Raw genomic sequence first — 17578 nt, 5'->3', positions numbered from 1 at the left:
TTGTTTGCCGTAAAAATGTGTGGGAATGGCTCTAATCAGTTTGTATATGGCTGCTGCAAGATCTAAGTATGCTTTTGATGGGTTTGTACAATAAGGCATTAGGCGCTCATGTTGCAGACAGGACGTCCAGCTTTCCAAAGTCAAGTCCTCTCTACAGTAAGAACAGCACTGATCAGCAACCAAAAAGACTTAGTAAACTTCACATAGTTAACTAAGATCCTGTTCAAATCACACTGAACACCTGAAGCACAAGTGTTTACTGGGATTATCTGCTGGCAACTTGTGTGACTAGAACAGATTTTTAACTGTGCCAGTCATTTTACAAAATCACCTTGTGCCGGGGAAAAAAACATCATGGCTATTCCTTAATCTTGACAAACAAAATTGGCCTATCTAGTATGAAATAGAACCCACCAGGAGAGGCCACTCCTACTAGACAGGACTTCTACTAGGAAAGCTGTGTTTTCACCAGCCTCCCCAGCAGGCTACACTTGTCAGGCTTCTTTCCTGACATGTCAGTTCTATTGCACCTGGTTTCTTGTAGCCTGACACATGGAGCCTGCTACGGCAAAGAATACCAGATTATGTGGGAATAGCCCACGTTAATAATCCACAACTCAGAAAGGACAAGACAAGCAGGGTTTCGTATTGGTCCATGTTTATTACAAATAACTGGTGCGAAGTTCTGACAGGAGGTATGTCGTTTCTATCGTCACCTGTTACATGAGATGGTGTGTTGTTACTAAGGTTACCTGTTAAGATATGTGGTTACTATGGTAACGTGTTTTGGTAACCTGAAGCAGCAGGCAGGCAAGGGCGCTAGCAAGGTCACATTCTGTCCTTGACAGTGAAATAGAAGTTGTACTTTCTGACTTCTAACCAGAGATGTGCAGTAAATGAGGGAGTTTTTCAGTGTGTGGGGAGGGGGGTGATTGTGTATTGGCTTTAAACTTAGACAACTGGGGGGGGTCCTGCCTGCCAGCTGGGGGGGGGGGGGGGGTGGACCCTGCCTGCCAGCTGCTCCAGGCTCAGTTAGCAGAATTGCAGTTATCGAACACAGAACTGTACAGCAAACGGAACCGGCTGGAATGGGGAACAGAATCCGTTTATCTACCCAGTACGTCACGCCAGCTCTCATGGACCAATCCTCACAGCTACACCGGATTAAAACACTCAAATTAAAACATAAGGCCACACCAACCATAATCTGATAAAAACACGATTTGCAGCTCAGATGCATTAAGGTTAGTACAGGCTGTTCCAGGAGAGGGGGAGGGGGGCGCCTGGTGAATAGTTAAACCCATAACTTTCCGCAGGCCTGACTCCTTCCCAGCTGTCCTGGAACAACCCAACCCAATCCTTCGTTTCTTTTGTGACGAGAAGTAAGGAAGATTTTTGGTGTGGCCACACGACTAGCAGCAGTCTCCTACAGACTTCTGCAGCAAATAAAAATCCTTAGCTTTAAAGTTTAAGACACAAAGAACTACCACTCATTCGCACTTTGCCACTTCTGCGAGTTTCAGGAACTCTGTTGTTTGCTACATTGTACAGTTTGACACATTTGGTGGCAGCATTTACCCCCTGTACGGCAGCGAATCGTCAGCAAATTCATCGAGAACATTCTGTATTTTCTACAGTCAGGAGAACAAACACAGGCGACTAAAATGGTAAAGAGAAGGCTCAGGCAGGACCTCAGCAGCAGTTACAAGTTGAGCCCTGTACACGCCAGGCTAACACAAGCCCTGTACACGCCAGACTAACACAACCCCTGTACACGCCAGACGAACACAACCCCTGTACACGCCAGACGAACACAACCCCTGTTTCACTAACTTAACCAAGTTCTTCTGTGGTCATGACTAACATCATGGCAAATACTTGGTTCTGAAACAAGGGAAATCAGGCTGACTACAAAGATTCCTCTGACAGACAGGCATGTTGTGGCAGGGCGAACGGCTGTCAGGGGAAGGCAAGGTGAGGCTATCTAACATCTACCTATAGTCTGTCATGACTCCACAGGAGGATGGGTCACCCCGAGAGGTCATTAGGGTCAAGGGTCACACAGTTGTCAGCAGTTCTGGGCATGTGGTTCTACAGACTCTGTACTGAGTCTGTCTGCTGTTCACACAGCAGTTCTACAGTTTCATAGAATTCAACAAAAGGCGACGACTTCTATCCTACATTTCACAGTAAAACAGTCGACACGAGGCGGCGACATGCAGCCTAGCCAGACAGTCCAGGACACAAGGCCTTCTCATGCAAATCTATGTTAATTAGTAGTTAATATTTTATAACATTAGTTGATAGACGAGAAGGGCAAATCTGCATTATCAGCTACATTCAACTGGAAGCCTTGTAACCATGGTAACTGTGTTTTGCTTGTAACCATGGTTACTGTGCATTGCCTGTAACCATGGTTACTGTGCTTTTCCTGTAACTACGGTTAAACCTACGAGAAAGAAAGGCATGCATGTAACCATGGTTACCACATCTTGTATGTAACTATGGTTATGCTTACCAGGAATGACTGTAACCATGTGTTACCCCTAACACAAAAACTTGTAACCATGGCTACCAAAAGCCCCCAATGTGTAACCATAGTTACAGAGTGCTCGCTGTAACTATGGGAACAGCAGCTCTAGGTTGTAACCACAGAAATGTACAGAAGGAGTTTGTGGTTCTATTCTTGAGAAGATGTTGGAAGGCGTCTTGGAGAATCTTGGTTAGAACTCAAAGGTCTCGTCGGCCATGTCGAGGGCCCAGGCAAACTTCTCCCGCTGCGTCTTATTGTAGATCTTCTCCACAGGAACCTCCCACTTCTTACTCCTGGGGGTGGACAGGACAGGGGTTAAAAATGTACCACTACTTACACCTGGGGGTGGACAGGACAGGGGTTAGCGCGTGTTTCTGGTTAGAAACTACTTTACTTGTAATACATACAAATACAATGAACATGAGTGTTTGTATATTACTCACCATGCCACAGAGATGCGAGGGTCCAGGTAGTTCAGCTTGGAGGTGCCGAGAGCGATCTCCTTGTTCTCTTCCTGTGCAAGAGAAATGACAACAGATCCATTTTCACTACTGTACATTAGATTTCTACACTAAGCAAATAACTTCTGAAACAGCCCATCTAGAACTACAACCTGAAGACATTACTACTCAACCCAAATGTGACCCACACAAACATTAGCAGGGTGTTACAGTGGATGATACCATGTCCAGACGGGGGTGTTACCTTGTCAGTGGCCTGCACCTCCAGCTTCATGAGCTGCTCCTCCAGACGTTCCATCTGCTTCTTCTTACGCTCCAACATCCTGAACAAACAAACAAACAAACAAGCAACACTCCGGATTAGCTACAACCCTAACTCTTCTTACGCTCCAACATCCTGGGAGAAGACAGACATGAGATCATGACAGGCTGAATAAAGGTTCTACACAGAAACTATGAATAAAAATTATCAAGACTTAAAAATACAGTCCTAACCCTTCCCCTTCCCCCTTCCCGTTCTTCTTCAACATTCTGAGGTAAAAGCCAAATATGGGATTATCTTAAGGATTTAAAAACTTTCTACTGCAAATAAGGCATAACACAACATGCTGCCAACAAAGCTGTTCACCCCTGAAGGAATCTCCACCTACCCCGCCGTCTTGGCGTCCCGCTTGTGCTTGTAGTCGGCCTTCAGCCCCTTGTACTCCTTCCTGGACTTCTTAATGTCCTCCTTCTTCTTGTCGATCTGTAAGAAGACAGGAACATGAGGTCAGCTGGGAAGAGTGAACACACCTGCATCTGTATCTACAGAGCCAGACTGGGATAACCGCACTTCGACATAACACAGCATCGGCAGCGGCTGGTTATGTTACACTGAACAACCCGCCACACCCAACCTTCGCACGTACTAACTGTAAGCGCTGTTTAAACCTATCTGGTGAGGGTGCCCCAACTGCACCTGATGGTAACGAGTTCCACTCTACTATGGTTCTGGAGAAAAACTAATTTCTAAACACCTCAATTCTGGGCTGATAACTCTGGTACTTGAAGGCATGACTATTTCTTGTTCTCTTCTAAGCAAGTCTTAGATACTTAGTAGTTGGTACGTCCAACAATAACCAAACAGACTTTTGAACATGCTCGTTATCTTTAACCTGCTGCGAAGGAGTGCCAACAAGTTTGTTTGCAACCCGGTGTGCAACCTCGCCCTACAAGTTTGTTTGCAACCCGGTGTGCAACCTCGCCCTACAAGTTTGTTTGTAACCCGGTGTGCACCCTCGCCCTACAAGTTTGTTTGTAACCCGGTGTGCAACCTCGCCCAACAAGTTAGTTTGTAACCCGGTGTGCAACCTCGCCCTACAAGTTTGTAACCCAGTAGCAACCTCGCCCAACAAGTTAGTTTGTAACCCGGTGTGCAACCTCGCCCAACAAGTTAGTTAGTAACCCGGTGTGCAACCTCGCCCAACAAGTTAGTTAGTAACCCGGTGTGCAACCTCGCCCTACAAGTTTGTTTGCAACCCGGTGTGCAACCTCGCCCTACAAGTTTGTTTGTAACCCGGTGTGCACCCTCGCCCTACAAGTTTGTTTGTAACCCGGTGTGCAACCTCGCCCAACAAGTTAGTTTGTAACCCGGTGTGCAACCTCGCCCTACAAGTTTGTAACCCAGTAGCAACCTCGCCCAACAAGTTAGTTTGTAACCCGGTGTGCAACCTCGCCCAACAAGTTAGTTAGTAACCCGGTGTGCAACCTCGCCCTACAAGTTAGTTAGTAACCCGGTGTGCAACCTCGCCCAACAAGTTAGTTAGTAACCCGGTGTGCAACCTCGCCCTACAAGTTTGTTTGCAACCCGGTGTGCAACCTCGCCCTACAAGTTTGTTTGTAACCCGGTGTGCACCCTCGCCCTACAAGTTTGTTTGTAACCCGGTGTGCAACCTCGCCCAACAAGTTAGTTTGTAACCCGGTGTGCAACCTCGCCCTACAAGTTTGTAACCCAGTAGCAACCTCGCCCAACAAGTTAGTTTGTAACCCGGTGTGCAACCTCGCCCAACAAGTTAGTTAGTAACCCGGTGTGCAACCTCGCCCTACAAGTTAGTTAGTAACCCGGTGTGCAACCTCGCCCTACAAGTTTGTTTGTAACCCGGTGTGCAACCTGGCCCTACCTTTGCCTGCAGGTTGCTCATGGACTTCTCGAAGGTTTTGGGCACGGAGCGCTGATGGTTACAGAGGATGGCGACGGCGCGGTTCGCCCGGTTGTACGACAGGATCTTAGCAGCAACGGAGTCCTCGCCTGGGGTGGGGGGGGGGCAGGAGTTAGTCTCATAGCAATGTGGGCACTACTCACTACAACGGTTACGCAAGATAGGCTTTAGAAACAGTCATACGTCTCAGACAGCATCTGCTGTCTCTAGTCAGGGACTGCAGCGTCTGACCGTTTACAAAGCTTATGCAGTTGCTTGAGTAACTTTTGTTTTGAGTGTCCTTATGTGGATATCCAGCCTTCATAAAGGTAGCACTGTGTGCAGCACTGTTAAATAGCACAAACCAACTCAGCTTACAAGCACTGCAGACCCAGCAGAGAGGCGACAGCTTTGCAGAATAAACACGAGAAAAGCAGAGGACAGCTCAGAGGAAGTTCAGGAGACCCTCTAACTGGGCTTGAAAGTTCTTCTATCATATCAGGCGTGACTTTATTTAAATGATCGTCAATGCCATATCACTTCACCAGCTCTTGGTACGGCAGCCCAGGCAAGCTGACTTAGCTGACTCTCCTAAACAGCACGGCTTTGCCAAACTCAGCACTGGGTACAGACTAGGACCCTGCAATGCAGAAGCCAAGCCTAAAGAAGAAGCATTGAGGACAGGCTGTCACACAGCAGGGTGGAGCACGCTTAAATATGCACGACTTTCTTCGGACTTCCGAAAGCCTGGAAATTTTTCAATACGACTTCTACATAAGGGGACATCATGGCTGTTGGGCATCTGTGCACAAGCAGACCACCACCCTGCTGTGAGACATGGAGACATCTCTGCTGGTCACCTTTCATGTCTGGGCGTCGCGCCGTGGAACAGGAGGGGGGGTGCAGGAGAGGGGTGCAGGAGGGGGGGTACAGGAGAGGGGGTGTAGAAGAGGGGGTGCAGGAGAGGGGGTACAGGAGAGGGGGTACAGGAGAGGGGGTACAGGAGGGGGGGTGCAGGAGAGGGGGTACAGGAGAAGGGGTATAGAAGGGGAGGGAAGTCCATACAGGGGGAACAGGGGGTGGGGTTAGGGGATTCATTTTGAAGATAAAACAAACATACAAAAACATGATGTAAAGATGGGGGAACCAGACATAAGATAGGAGTTTGTAAAGTCATAACATAGCAGGAAGGGACAGGAACACAAGGTCAGAGGCGATGGTGAAAATACTGAAGGGGATTCAATTTGAGAAACTCAGAATGTAAATCCAGAAACACTTGACAAAGTGATTAAACTTCCACAGCAAAACTGAACATGAATGATAACATATAAAAGTACTATCATGGAAAGAAAGTTTATCTAAAACTTACATTCATAATTTAAGACCTTCGCTGTCTGGGTTACATGATTTTGTGTGTTAATACTGTTATGTACTGTGTGTGTGTGAGTAAGTGTGTGTGTGTGCGTGTGTATGTGTGTGTGTGTGTGTGTGTGTGTCTGTGAGCGTGTGTGTGTGTGTCTGTGAGCGTGTGAGTTGTGTGTGTGTGTGTGTGTGTGTCTGTGAGCGTGTGTGTGTGTGTGTGTGTCTGTGAGCGTGTGAGTTGTGTGTGTGTGTATGTGAGAGCGTGTGTGTGTGTGTGTGTGTGTGTCTGTGAGCGTGTGAGTTGTGTGTGTGTGTGTGTGTGTGTATGTGAGAGCGCGTGTGTGTGTGTGTCTGTGTGTGTGTCTGTGTGTGTGTGTGTATGTGAGTGAGTGTGTGTGTGAGCGTGTGAGTTGTATGTGTGATCACGTACTGTTGGTGAGCAGCTTGAGCTGCTGCTGCAGAGTGTTGGAGGCGTTGTAAGTCCTGAGTGTGTGTGTGTGTGTGTGTGTGTGTGCGTGTGTGTGTGTGTGTGTGTGTGCGTGTGTGTGTGTGTGTGTGTGTGTGTGTGTGTGTGTGTGTGTGTGCGTGTGTGTGTGCGTGTGTGTGCGAGTGTGTGTGTGCGTGTGTGTGTGTGTGTGTGTGTGTGTGTGTGAGTGTGTGTGTGTGTGTGTGAGCGTGTGTGTGTGTGTGTGTGTGTGTGTGAGCGTGTGAGTTGTATGTATGATCACGTACTGTTTGTGAGTAGCTTGAGCTGCTGCTGCAGAGTGTTGGAGGCGTTGTAAGTCCTGAAGACCTTGGCCGTCAGACCCTCCATGCAGTCCTGCAGATGTTTGTTCAGGATCGTCGTGTTCAGCCGGTCGAACAGGTCGTCCCCGTCCGCCTTGTTCTCCATAAACAGTTGCAGGTTCTTAAAGACCTGCACAAGACACGGCGGGGGTAAGTAAACGTTAAACAATGCAATACAAAGTCTGTGCAGCCCGGTTATCGAACCAGGAAAACAACTTCTTTGGCCACAAACTTGACGTAAACCCCAAACTGCCAATACGGAACTCATACGGACTTATATACGCGCAGACGTGACAGGCCCCTGAGCAACGAAGTAATGGCCTTGCCACCTTGTCAAATCTAGGCCATTTCTGCTTGAAGAGTTGTCAAAATTTGAGTTACAGATTTCCCACCTTCTCCACAGCCATGAAGTTGTTCTTACAGTAGTGGATCAGAATGAACTTTAACCTATGACCTATGGCCCACCTCCTTCTCCACAAAGTTGTGGTAGGGGATCGAACTGATGAACTTTAACCTATGACCTATGGCCCACCTTCTTTTCCACAGCCACGAAGTTGTGGTAGCGGATCGAGTCTTTTCCCAGGAAGTCGAACTCCACCACGAACTCCTTGCCCTCATGCTCCCGGTGCAGCTTGATGTGCTCCACGCGCAGCGAGCAGCAGCCAACCGTGTCCGCCGCTTCGTCGGAGTCCTTCTCGTTACCCGCACGAAGGGCCAGCTGGGGACGACACAGGAGGGGTCAAATATAGTCAAACCACAAGAAAACCTACGCAAAAAACTTAAAACAGCTGTTCAAGCTACTGGACGAAATTTGGAAACAGATTTGTCTAGTATTACTTCCTAATTTGCGCAATGACATTGTTGAGAGAGGGGCGCTTTTGGTTTATTTCTCGAGGTGTAGGGAGCAGGTCATGGTTGAGGGTTCAGGGGTCGTACCTTGTCGATGGTGTACAGCGCCACGGCTCTCTGCCGTATCCTCATCTCCTTGGACTTCCACTCCTCGCGGTACTGCGCCCGGATCCGGTCCACGCACTTGTGCAGCTTCCGCGCAGTCTCGTACTTCATCCAGTCCTTCTCACCCTGGAGGTCAAGGGGCACAGGTCAGGAGGTCAAGGGACACAAGGTCACGGAAGCTTTTATTTCAATGAGGAACTTTTATCCTGAAGGTTAGGCTTTACACACATTTGAAATGACAAAATTATGCATGTATGTATGTGTGAGTGTGTGTGTGAGTGTATTACCTTGAGCCTGGAGGTTGCATTGAGCATGACGTATTTGATGGAGCCCTGGATGTTTTCCGACCAGCTGGCCAGCCACGTCACCGAGTTGTCATGACGAACCTCCTTCCACTTGTGGCCCGGGGGGGCCTTGGGGTACACAGAGTTCCTGCAGGGGGTACACGTAACTATGGTAACCACACAGGAGGGTACATGTAACTACGGTAACCACACGGAGTACACGTAACTATGGTAATTAAAAACACTTTCACTTGCGGCCCGGGGAGCCTCGGGATACACGCGTCCCTGCAGGGGGTTCACGTAACTATGGTAACCAAAAGAACCCCTTACTTGCTACAGTTGATGATGACGTCCTCGGGTCGGACCCGTTTCTTCAGCATGCCCATCTTGGGGTGGTCGCCGCGCCCGCGGAACAGGCCCGGCGGCTCGATCTTGAAGTTGCCGATGCGCTGCTTGTGTCCGTCGATGGTGCAGAACCCGTACTCCTCAACCATCGCCTCATTCTGCTTCTTAATCTCCTGCAAGTCGGAAAAAACTCAGTTGAGAATCCAGTTCACAGGAGCCGAGGGAAGGTCCACAACAACTCAATCAACTGCAACAAACATCTGTCTTATTAGGACTTATGCCATGGCAACAGACGCAATGGAAACAAACTCCATAGCAACTAATGCCATGGTAACAGATGACATGGCAACAAAGTCCACAGCAACAAATGCCATGGTAACAGATTCCATGGCAAAAAAGTCCACAGCAACAATTTTCATGGTAACAGATTCCATGGCAAGAAACTTCACAGCAACAAATGCCATGTGGTAACAGACTAACAGACTCCATGGCAGCTTATTCAGGAACTCTGTAACCAAGAGACGAGCACAACAGAGCCAAACTGAACACGTGGTTACCAGGAGCCTGGCCCTCTCCCGGGCAGCACGGCTGCCTCTCTTCTGCAAGAGGAGGGGACGCGGCAGTTACAGGCATGCATTTTAGGGGACGCAGCAGTTACAGGCATGCATATTAGGGGACGCAGCAGTTACAGGCATGCATTTTAGGGGACGCAGCAGTTACAGGCATGCATTTTAGGGGACGCAGCAGTTACAGGCATGCATTTCAAGTCTCTTATAGAATCATACTTCCATGTTACGACAGAGGTGGGTGAGGCTAGGGAATGATCGACTGCAGAATCCCTGAAATACCTGAAGTACAAACTAGACCCCCTCCCTTCCCAGCTAGTCCCCCCTCCATTCCCAGCTAGACCCCCCTCCATTCCCAGCTAGACCCCCCTGTTACAGCTAGACCCCCCACCCAGCTCGCCTCCCACCTGTTTCTGCTCCTTGGTCATGGCCTTCCTCTCCTCGGACTTCTCCTTGTAGTACACGTCCATCTGCCGGAAGTCACACTTGTCCAGGTTGGTGATGACCTTGCGCTCCTCGGGGGTCATGACCTTGCGCCAGTCGTGGAAGAAGTTTTTGCGGAAGACGTCCTTGGTGCTGTAGTCGTGGTCCAGCATGCGGCCGAAGAACCCGGCAACCTCCTCCGCCTCCTCACTCAGCTTCATCACCTTGCCTGGGGAGGGGGGCAGTGGGCGGGAAGTTAGCTTTAGGCTGTGTGGTGTGTGTCTATGTGTGTGGGGAGGGGGGCGGGAAGTTAGCTTTGGGCTGTCTGTGTCTGTGTGTGTGGGGAGGGGGGCAGGAAGTTAGCTTTGGGCTGTGTGTGTGTCTGTGTGTGGGGGGAGGGGGGCAGGAAGTTAGCTTTGGGCTGTGTGTGTGTCTATGTGTGTGGGGAGGGGGGCAGGAAGTTAGTTTGTGGCTTGTCTGTGTCTGTGTGTCGGGGAAAGGGAAGGTTGGCTTTGGATTTGTATGTTTGTGTATATGCCTGTCCGTGCGTCTGTCTGTGTGCCAGAGGAGCGGCGGGGAAGGTAAGTTTGTGGCTAGTCTGTGTGTGTTCTTTTGTGTCTGGGGAGGGGGGCAGTATGTTCATGAAGTTTAGACACAGGATATTTTGCCCAGGGGAGGGAAATGAAGTTTACTTTTTGGCTTGTTGTGTGTGTCTGTGATTCTGCAGTGCACTTTCAGTATGTTCTGCCAGAGGGCGCTCTGAGAGGGTGAAGTTCTCCATCTGTGATTACTGAACAAACAGCCGCGACTCACCGTCGTACAGGAACTGCACGTCGTCGGGCAGCGGCTCGTAGGCGGGGGCGAAGACCGGCCCTTTGTGCTCCAGCGTCCGCCACTTCACGCCCTCCTCACGCGGACCCTCCTCCCACCTGCACAGGCAAGGACCAATCACAGGCAAGGCACATGACTCACAACCAATCACAGGCAAGGCACATGACTCACGACCAATCACATGACTCACAACCAATCACATGACTCACAACCAATCACATGAATCATAAGGACCAATCACACGTAAATCTGCTCACTGGGTCCCTCCTCCCACCTGCACAGGAAAGGCACGTCACATGACCCATACCAACCAATCACAGGCAAGGCACATGACTCACACCAACCAATCACAGGCAAGGCACATGACTCACAACTAATCACAGGCAAGGGCACATGACTCACACCAACCAATCACAGACAAGGGCACATGACTCACATGGGCCAATCACATGACTCACAAATCCATGGATCAGTGAAAACAATGAAATGTTCTTAAAATCTTTGCACAGAACTGAAGATCTCACCATTTCCAGACCTCCACCTCTTCCTTCTTGGCTTTCTTCTTGCCCTGAGGAAAAGAAGACTTTTAAGACCAAGTCCAGAATTGGCCCCACATATATTTTCAGTACCAACATGTCCAGTTTCTACCATATACAGCAACTGAGATGTCGTCATCATGAAAACAGAACCATATCAGCCAGTTTTAGTTTTAGGAGAAAGGGGAACATGTAATCTTCACCAACTTCTCTTAGACTAATAATAGCATTTTCTCACCTTTTCAGGTGTGGCCTTTTCCTCCTTCCCCTTCTTCTTCTTGGGTTTGGGCTTTGCCTGCAGGAAAAAGGGAGAACGTTTGAATCCAGCTTCATCAGTGCATTTAGAACAAGCTTCATCAGCATATCAAGTCAGTTCTACTTTCATAAGGACCTCAACAGCACGGCACCACAGGGGGATAGAAAGGCTTGTCGCTTAGAAGGGATTTTGTTTTTGGTCACAGGAATTTGAGCTTGGAAGAGGAAGTCAATTCTTCATATTCAATATCAGGATGAGCATCTAGAAACATCATGAAAAATAAATGTTTGAAAAATTGATAATCCACAAAGTTAAGACAAGAATAGGATGAAATCAAGTCAAGACATTAGATAAGAAGTTAGAAGAACACAGAAGACAGAAACAGGCTGAAGACAAACCTTCCTGTACATGTCATACTTCAGGAACTGTAAACCCCCGAACTACAGACAGTCAGGTACACAAACAAACAAACAAACAAACAAACACAGGACAGAAAGGTGGTGGGAACAAACCAAGAGAAATAAGCATGGAAACAGATCATCCTGATCAGGAAAGGATCATAACTGAAAGGAAAAACAGTCATTCATGCGATCATATAGGAACTAACACAGAAAATGAACAGAAAATTTAGTACAAAGATGTTCAAACCAGGAGAGAGACACTCTAGTCTGAACTTGACCTCGAAAAGACCTTGAGCGAAGACTTATTTTTATTCATTTTTATCTTTATTCTATTAGTGCAGACTTACTATTGGCTTGTCGTCATCATCATCGCTCTCAGCCTTGCGTTTCCTGGCGACCGCCTCCGCTGACGGCTTCTCCTTCTTGATTTTCTTCTTCTCGGCCCTGGGGCAGAAAAATGGGAATTTCACATCTGTGGCACAACCCAGTTCAGAACCTGTTACTCAGAATCACTACACTCAATTCATGACACAAGAACAGCTGGAGACGTACTGACCTGGCAGCCAGGGGCTCGTCGTCGGAGTCGCTCTCGTGTGCTCTCTTCTCGCCCTGCGCTCGCATGGCCTGGAAACATACAGGTCAAGGGTTAACTTCTACAGGTCAGGGTTTAACTTCTACAGGTCGGGGGTCAACTTCTATGGGTCAACTTCAACAGGTCTGGGTCAATTTCAAGTTCAACAACAGGTCGGAGGGTTTGAAATACGTCACACAAGTAGTCGAATAATCAATTACTGCCACAAGCCTAAATGTTCCATTCCACTTCTCTTTCTCTCTTTCATACGAAACTTTCCTGGTAGCTTAAACCTCTATTAAGACCAGTGACCTACCAGAGACCCCCCCCCCCAACTCCCATGCAGAGCCCAGACCTACCAGAGGCCACCCCAAACCCCCATACAGAGCCCAGACCTACCAGAGGGACGTCATCATCGGTGTCTGCTGCTCGTGGCTCCTTCTTCACCGTCGGCTGGGAACTGCACAAACGGGAAACAAACTCAGAACAACAGACACCGGCAATTCAGCTGCAGTTCCAGGAAAATCGCTGGGTGGCCTAGAAGTTACTTTATGCTAGATCCAAGACCTACCTTCAAGTTAACCTCAAACCAAATACATTGAACATGCATCATAACAGTAACTGACTATCCATCAAGACACGAGGGAGCGAATGAGAACACTCAAACACACGACCTACCCGTCCTTCTCCTTCTTGATGACGATCTTGGTCGGGGAGGACCCTTTCTGCGACACGCCCAGCTCCGTCTTCACCTTGACCTCCCCAGACTTGGGTTTACCTGAGGACGAGCTGCCCTCCTTCCTGACCTTGTGCTTGTCGGAGGAGTGTTTGGACCCGTCCTTGTGCCGCTCCTTGTGCTTGTCCCCACTGCTGCTGGACTTCTGCTTGCCCTCGGAGCCGTGTTTGTGCTTGTCTGCGCTGTGGTGGCCCTCCTTGGGCTTGGAGCTGTGCTCCTTGGAGGGCTTGTTTGGGTCCTTAGGTCTGGAGCTGTGCTCCTTGTGTTTGCTACTGCTGTGTTTCTCACTGCTGGACCTGTTGGGGTCCTTTATCTTCTCCGCACTGCTGTGGTCGCGCTGCTTGTCGCTGCCGTGCTTGTGCCTGTTGGGGTCCTTGTGTTTGTCGCTGGACGAGGACTTGTGGTGGTGTTTGTGTCCGGATGACGAGTGTTTGTGCGAGACGTTGTTTGGAGTCCCGTTTAGATGGTTTTCCACAGGTTTTTTACTCTTCCCTGAACGAAAAGAAGAAGCAACACGATTGAGTCATTGAGTTGAAGATAGCGGATGCTGTCTGAAACTTTGTCCAGTTGCTTGAGTAACTATTTTTGGGGTAACATGATTGAGTGTTTCCAGAATCTGTCCAAATGACCTGTGTAGCAGGAAAAGTCATCTACGTTGTACATCATTGATATTGTGTGTTGGAAATAACAATTTAAGCCTGCTTCACAACAATTTTTACTTGTTTTCAAGAGCACTAAATTCAAATTTTCATTCAGCATTTCAATTAACTTCTTAGTTCTCAGATGTGCCTACTTCCTTTTTTCTGATTGCAAAAATACTTCCCCATATCACAAGGGCAGTGTTGTAATTAGTATCAACCTGCAATCTTCAGTTCTATAACTTGATATATGGGACATTTTACTGTTACCCGGGCCTCGAAATTAACGTTTTTCCCTATTGTCCCTGAATTGTCCCGAAAGTGGATTTCAACTGTCCCGAAAGTGTCCCGAAAGTGTCCCAACCAGGGCCAAAGATGTGAACTTAGTGGGGGGTCTGGATTAAGTTACCGCAAAATCTTCCGCTGAATCGAGTTCCACCACGACGGGGACTGACTCAGATTTTTCAGATTGTCCCGAAATTGTCCCGAAACGTAAGTTAAATTGTCTACCGGGACATCGGGACATCAGGACATGGTTAATTTCGAGGCCTGAAGCCTATATAAATGAACACGTGTTTGGTACAACATTTGCTACATTACAGGTCTGTCACAACTGTCGTTAATGTTATCATCATCATGGCAACATTGTCCAACTACAGTTGCACGACATGTTAACTTGTTAACCGAGTCTCTTTTAATGGCCAATATGCCGCACAAAATCTTAAGACTTTAAAGATTTCATTAATTTCCTTTTTTGCTATCAGAATTCTTTTCATGTGGCAAAGATAAACTTATGTTGCAAAACGCATTTTCCGTGGTCGTTCAAGATTATACATAAACAGCAGTGCAGGTACCACTTTGTACGTAACTAGTAGCAGTAGTAGTAGTAGTAGTATCCACTCCAGTATTAGATTATACGTACCACTTTGTACGTAACTCTGAAAATATTACAGCATTTCTAAGCTCTGTTTGGTTGGTTTACGTCAAATAACCTGTGCTGATTGGTTGACTGAAAAACCTGAGCTGTGCATCATGTGATCAATGTAAATCCCTACAGACATACACACAAACACATGTACATTAAAACACACACACACACACACACACACACACACACACACACAAACACATGTACATTAAAACACACACACACACACACATACATACAGAAGACTTGATGTCCTTGTCGATAAGTAGTAAAGTAAGCAGTCTTATATCTGATTGAGTTCTGGTAGTAGTAAAGATTCTTCGGTGCAGATCGTGCCACACCAGATAAGCATTACCATATAGGGGCCTAGGACTGTGCACCTAAAGTAAAACCCTGGACCTGTAAAATTGTTTAGGTACATGTCCGGACTTGAACATAAAGTGCACCTGTACCAGAATAAACTAAACCAGGTGCACACCATTTAGACTAAAGATATGTAAATCCTGTGTCAGAAATAATATTTACAATCTTGCACTTGAGAAGTAAGAAAAACTCGTAAACTAACTATTCTTTAAAAGATAAGAATATGTCAATCCACATACAAAGATGGCAATGTACATTTGTATCACCAAAGAAGACAGTTGACTATATTTCTAACTTACAGATAACTGACCAAACCTATTAAGGTTGACATCCGGATGGTTCGACCTGTACCTAAACTGCTGTATCTGAAATTGTTTAGGTACAGCCCTTCATAGGACTATCCTGATCCTATATAAATCATAAAAAGTCCTGACATCACTCCTGAGTCATGGGCCGGAGTTCCTCCTGACTAGGATGTTTATATGTTGATGTCTGCTGCTCATGAATAATTAATTACTGACGTCCAAACTCTACCCTTCCAGAACAGGACAACTTAGAAAGGGGCTCTGATCAGAGAAACTATCTTTCCCTGCACAAGCAAGATTTTGCAGTTCGCAGTAAATTTGATCCTGGGTCCTTGGTTTGATATGGATGTGGCAGTTTCTCTGGTTTTGTGAGATGTTGATAATTCACATGTAATGTACTTAGCCTTTATCTAATTTAGGGCCGAATATCTATCATCTGACAAACCTGAATACTTTACAGCAAAAAAATAAAGTATCAAAGCAAGAAACGATACAGGAAAGCCCCGATTTTAACCGCTGGTGATGATTCCCGGTACGCTGGACGTCCCCGTGGGACGGATGGTACCGGGTCGGTGGGCCGGTTCCCGGCGGGGCAGGGTGGCCCTGCGCCCGCAGACCGACATGACGACCACCCGGTACGGCAGCCAAACCCCGATCAAACCCTATCGCCCCGGTAAAATATCACCGGAATGACATTTTCAATCAATCGTTTGAACCCAATTTCATTGCTTATGTAGAGTCAGCTTGTCTTTAAAGAATTTAAAAGACCGGATACCGAGGGAAGTCCGGAAAGTGGGTAATTAAAATGGCTCTGCGGCCCAGATTTTTCAAAGTGTGATTTTGCAGCCAGCGGCTAAGTCCCGACGCCATTTTCACTTCGCACGTAGGTACAAAATACGGCCTAAAATCGCCCAGACGCGAGGAAACCCCCACATGGGCGCAGATTAACACAGCTCTACCGTCATACCACGCCCTTCCACACAAAATACATTTTAATGCCGACTTCATGTTTATTTTCCGTGTTCAGAGCTGGAAAGCGGCGCGGCGGCTGAAAATTTCTAAGTGCCAAGATGGCTGCAGAAGCTAAGTCCCGCCACAAGGTCACATCGGCACCGTGGCGGGCCGCAAACTCAGCCCCGCCGCCGCCTGTCACGTCCTGCCGGCACGGGTCGATAGGGAATCAGAAATGTGGTCCACGGCACAAATTTGAGGGGATTTGGACAGCGCATCGCCCAGAAAACTGAGAATTTACCCCCATTCATGGCTGGGGAAAAATATTCTAAGTGCCATTTTGGCTCCAGAAACTAAGTCCACATCACAACAATAGCCGGGAACGCGCGAAGACGGAAAAATACTCACCTTCTGCGGACTTCGCGACTCGCTGAGACTGTAAAACAGAAAGAACGGGGTTTCATGAGGCTCACATTTTTAAGGAAATAAAAATTGGATGAAAGGCGGATTTTTAATGAGGAAATGCCGGTTTTGCCGAGGCATGTGCGAGCGGGGCTCACTAAAGAAACGCCGGCCATGCTGGCGGAAGGGGCCGCCAACTTTACCTGCACAATCTGACCGACAGAAACGGGCAACAATCACGAAATTACACAAATGGAATAATAAAAGACACAGGTTATGGAAATAATCCTTACATCGGGGCTTCCGATGCCGGAATCGGCGCTTTGGAGGTCCATTTTGAGGTGATTTTAGCTCAAAGATCTGGAGTCTGTCTCTTCTGTGGCGTCGGAAATGGCTAAGTGTGAATTTGATGCCAAAGCGCATGCGTCAAGCTGCGAGGCTGTGGAAGGGGTTTCAGCTGACCCAGACAACATGTAAAATTACAAAACGTTTGGCGGGCGGAAAAATTTCCCTCGAAACAATTTTTATCATTCTATAGAGTATGGATTTGTGGATGAATAAGATAGATGATTAGGTTGTGTTGACTGTATCCGAAATAAATTGACTCATAGTTTAAATATACATATAAAGTTATTGATCTATTTTATATTGGTGGCTCAGCGAAAAGGTCTTCACCTAGCCATGTATGTATCAACATGTCAATTTCCATCACCTCTATGCATTGTTAAAACACGGTGAAAACGTACCATATCTGTATCCCAGCAGGTAT

At 47.5% G+C, this 17578-nt stretch overlaps 1 protein-coding gene and 1 long non-coding RNA gene across 2 annotated transcripts; one reads left to right on the top strand and one right to left on the bottom strand.

Moving 5' to 3' along the window:
• Positions 1-1367: 1367 nt before the first annotated feature.
• Positions 1368-2123, top strand: LOC136438455 (uncharacterized). Its single transcript, XR_010756428.1, has 2 exons — positions 1368-1729; positions 1808-2123. It is a non-coding gene; the product is annotated as an uncharacterized lncRNA (long non-coding RNA).
• A 150-nt stretch (positions 2124-2273) lies between these two features.
• Positions 2274-17226, bottom strand: LOC136438448 (DNA topoisomerase I, mitochondrial-like). The gene is made up of 20 exons (XM_066433227.1): positions 17103-17226; positions 16816-16843; positions 13165-13714; positions 12886-12946; positions 12472-12539; positions 12263-12359; positions 11497-11553; positions 11247-11290; positions 10705-10820; positions 9876-10120; positions 8888-9075; positions 8561-8705; positions 8256-8399; positions 7852-8037; positions 7266-7449; positions 5154-5281; positions 3645-3739; positions 3239-3317; positions 2977-3047; positions 2274-2826 (listed from the first exon to the last, which is right to left on the bottom strand). Exons 1-20 carry the CDS (start codon positions 17142-17144, stop codon positions 2724-2726), a joined length of 2631 nt encoding a protein of 876 aa, XP_066289324.1. The 5' UTR covers positions 17145-17226; the 3' UTR covers positions 2274-2723.
• Positions 17227-17578: the final 352 nt, after the last annotated feature.

Source organism: Branchiostoma lanceolatum, chromosome 7, assembly GCF_035083965.1.
Source record: "Branchiostoma lanceolatum isolate klBraLanc5 chromosome 7, klBraLanc5.hap2, whole genome shotgun sequence".
NCBI lineage: Eukaryota > Metazoa > Chordata > Leptocardii > Amphioxiformes > Branchiostomatidae > Branchiostoma > Branchiostoma lanceolatum.
The sequence above is the reverse complement of the archived record's forward strand: the minus strand, read 5'-3'. Positions and strand labels throughout refer to the sequence as shown.

What these genes read in the sequence shown, in the direction of transcription:
- LOC136438448 (XM_066433227.1), bottom strand. Translation starts at nt 17,144, where the DNA reads ATGGACCTCCAAAGCGCCGATTCCGGCATCGGAAGCCCCGAT. An exon ending in CCGATGATGACGTCCCTCTG is followed by an intron (nt 12,540 to 12,885) that starts GTAGGTCTGGGC and finishes GTATGTTTCCAG; the next exon opens with GCCATGCGAGCGCAGGGCGA. An exon ending in GACGAGCCCCTGGCTGCCAG is followed by an intron (nt 12,360 to 12,471) that starts GTCAGTACGTCT and finishes TTTCTGCCCCAG; the next exon opens with GGCCGAGAAGAAGAAAATCA.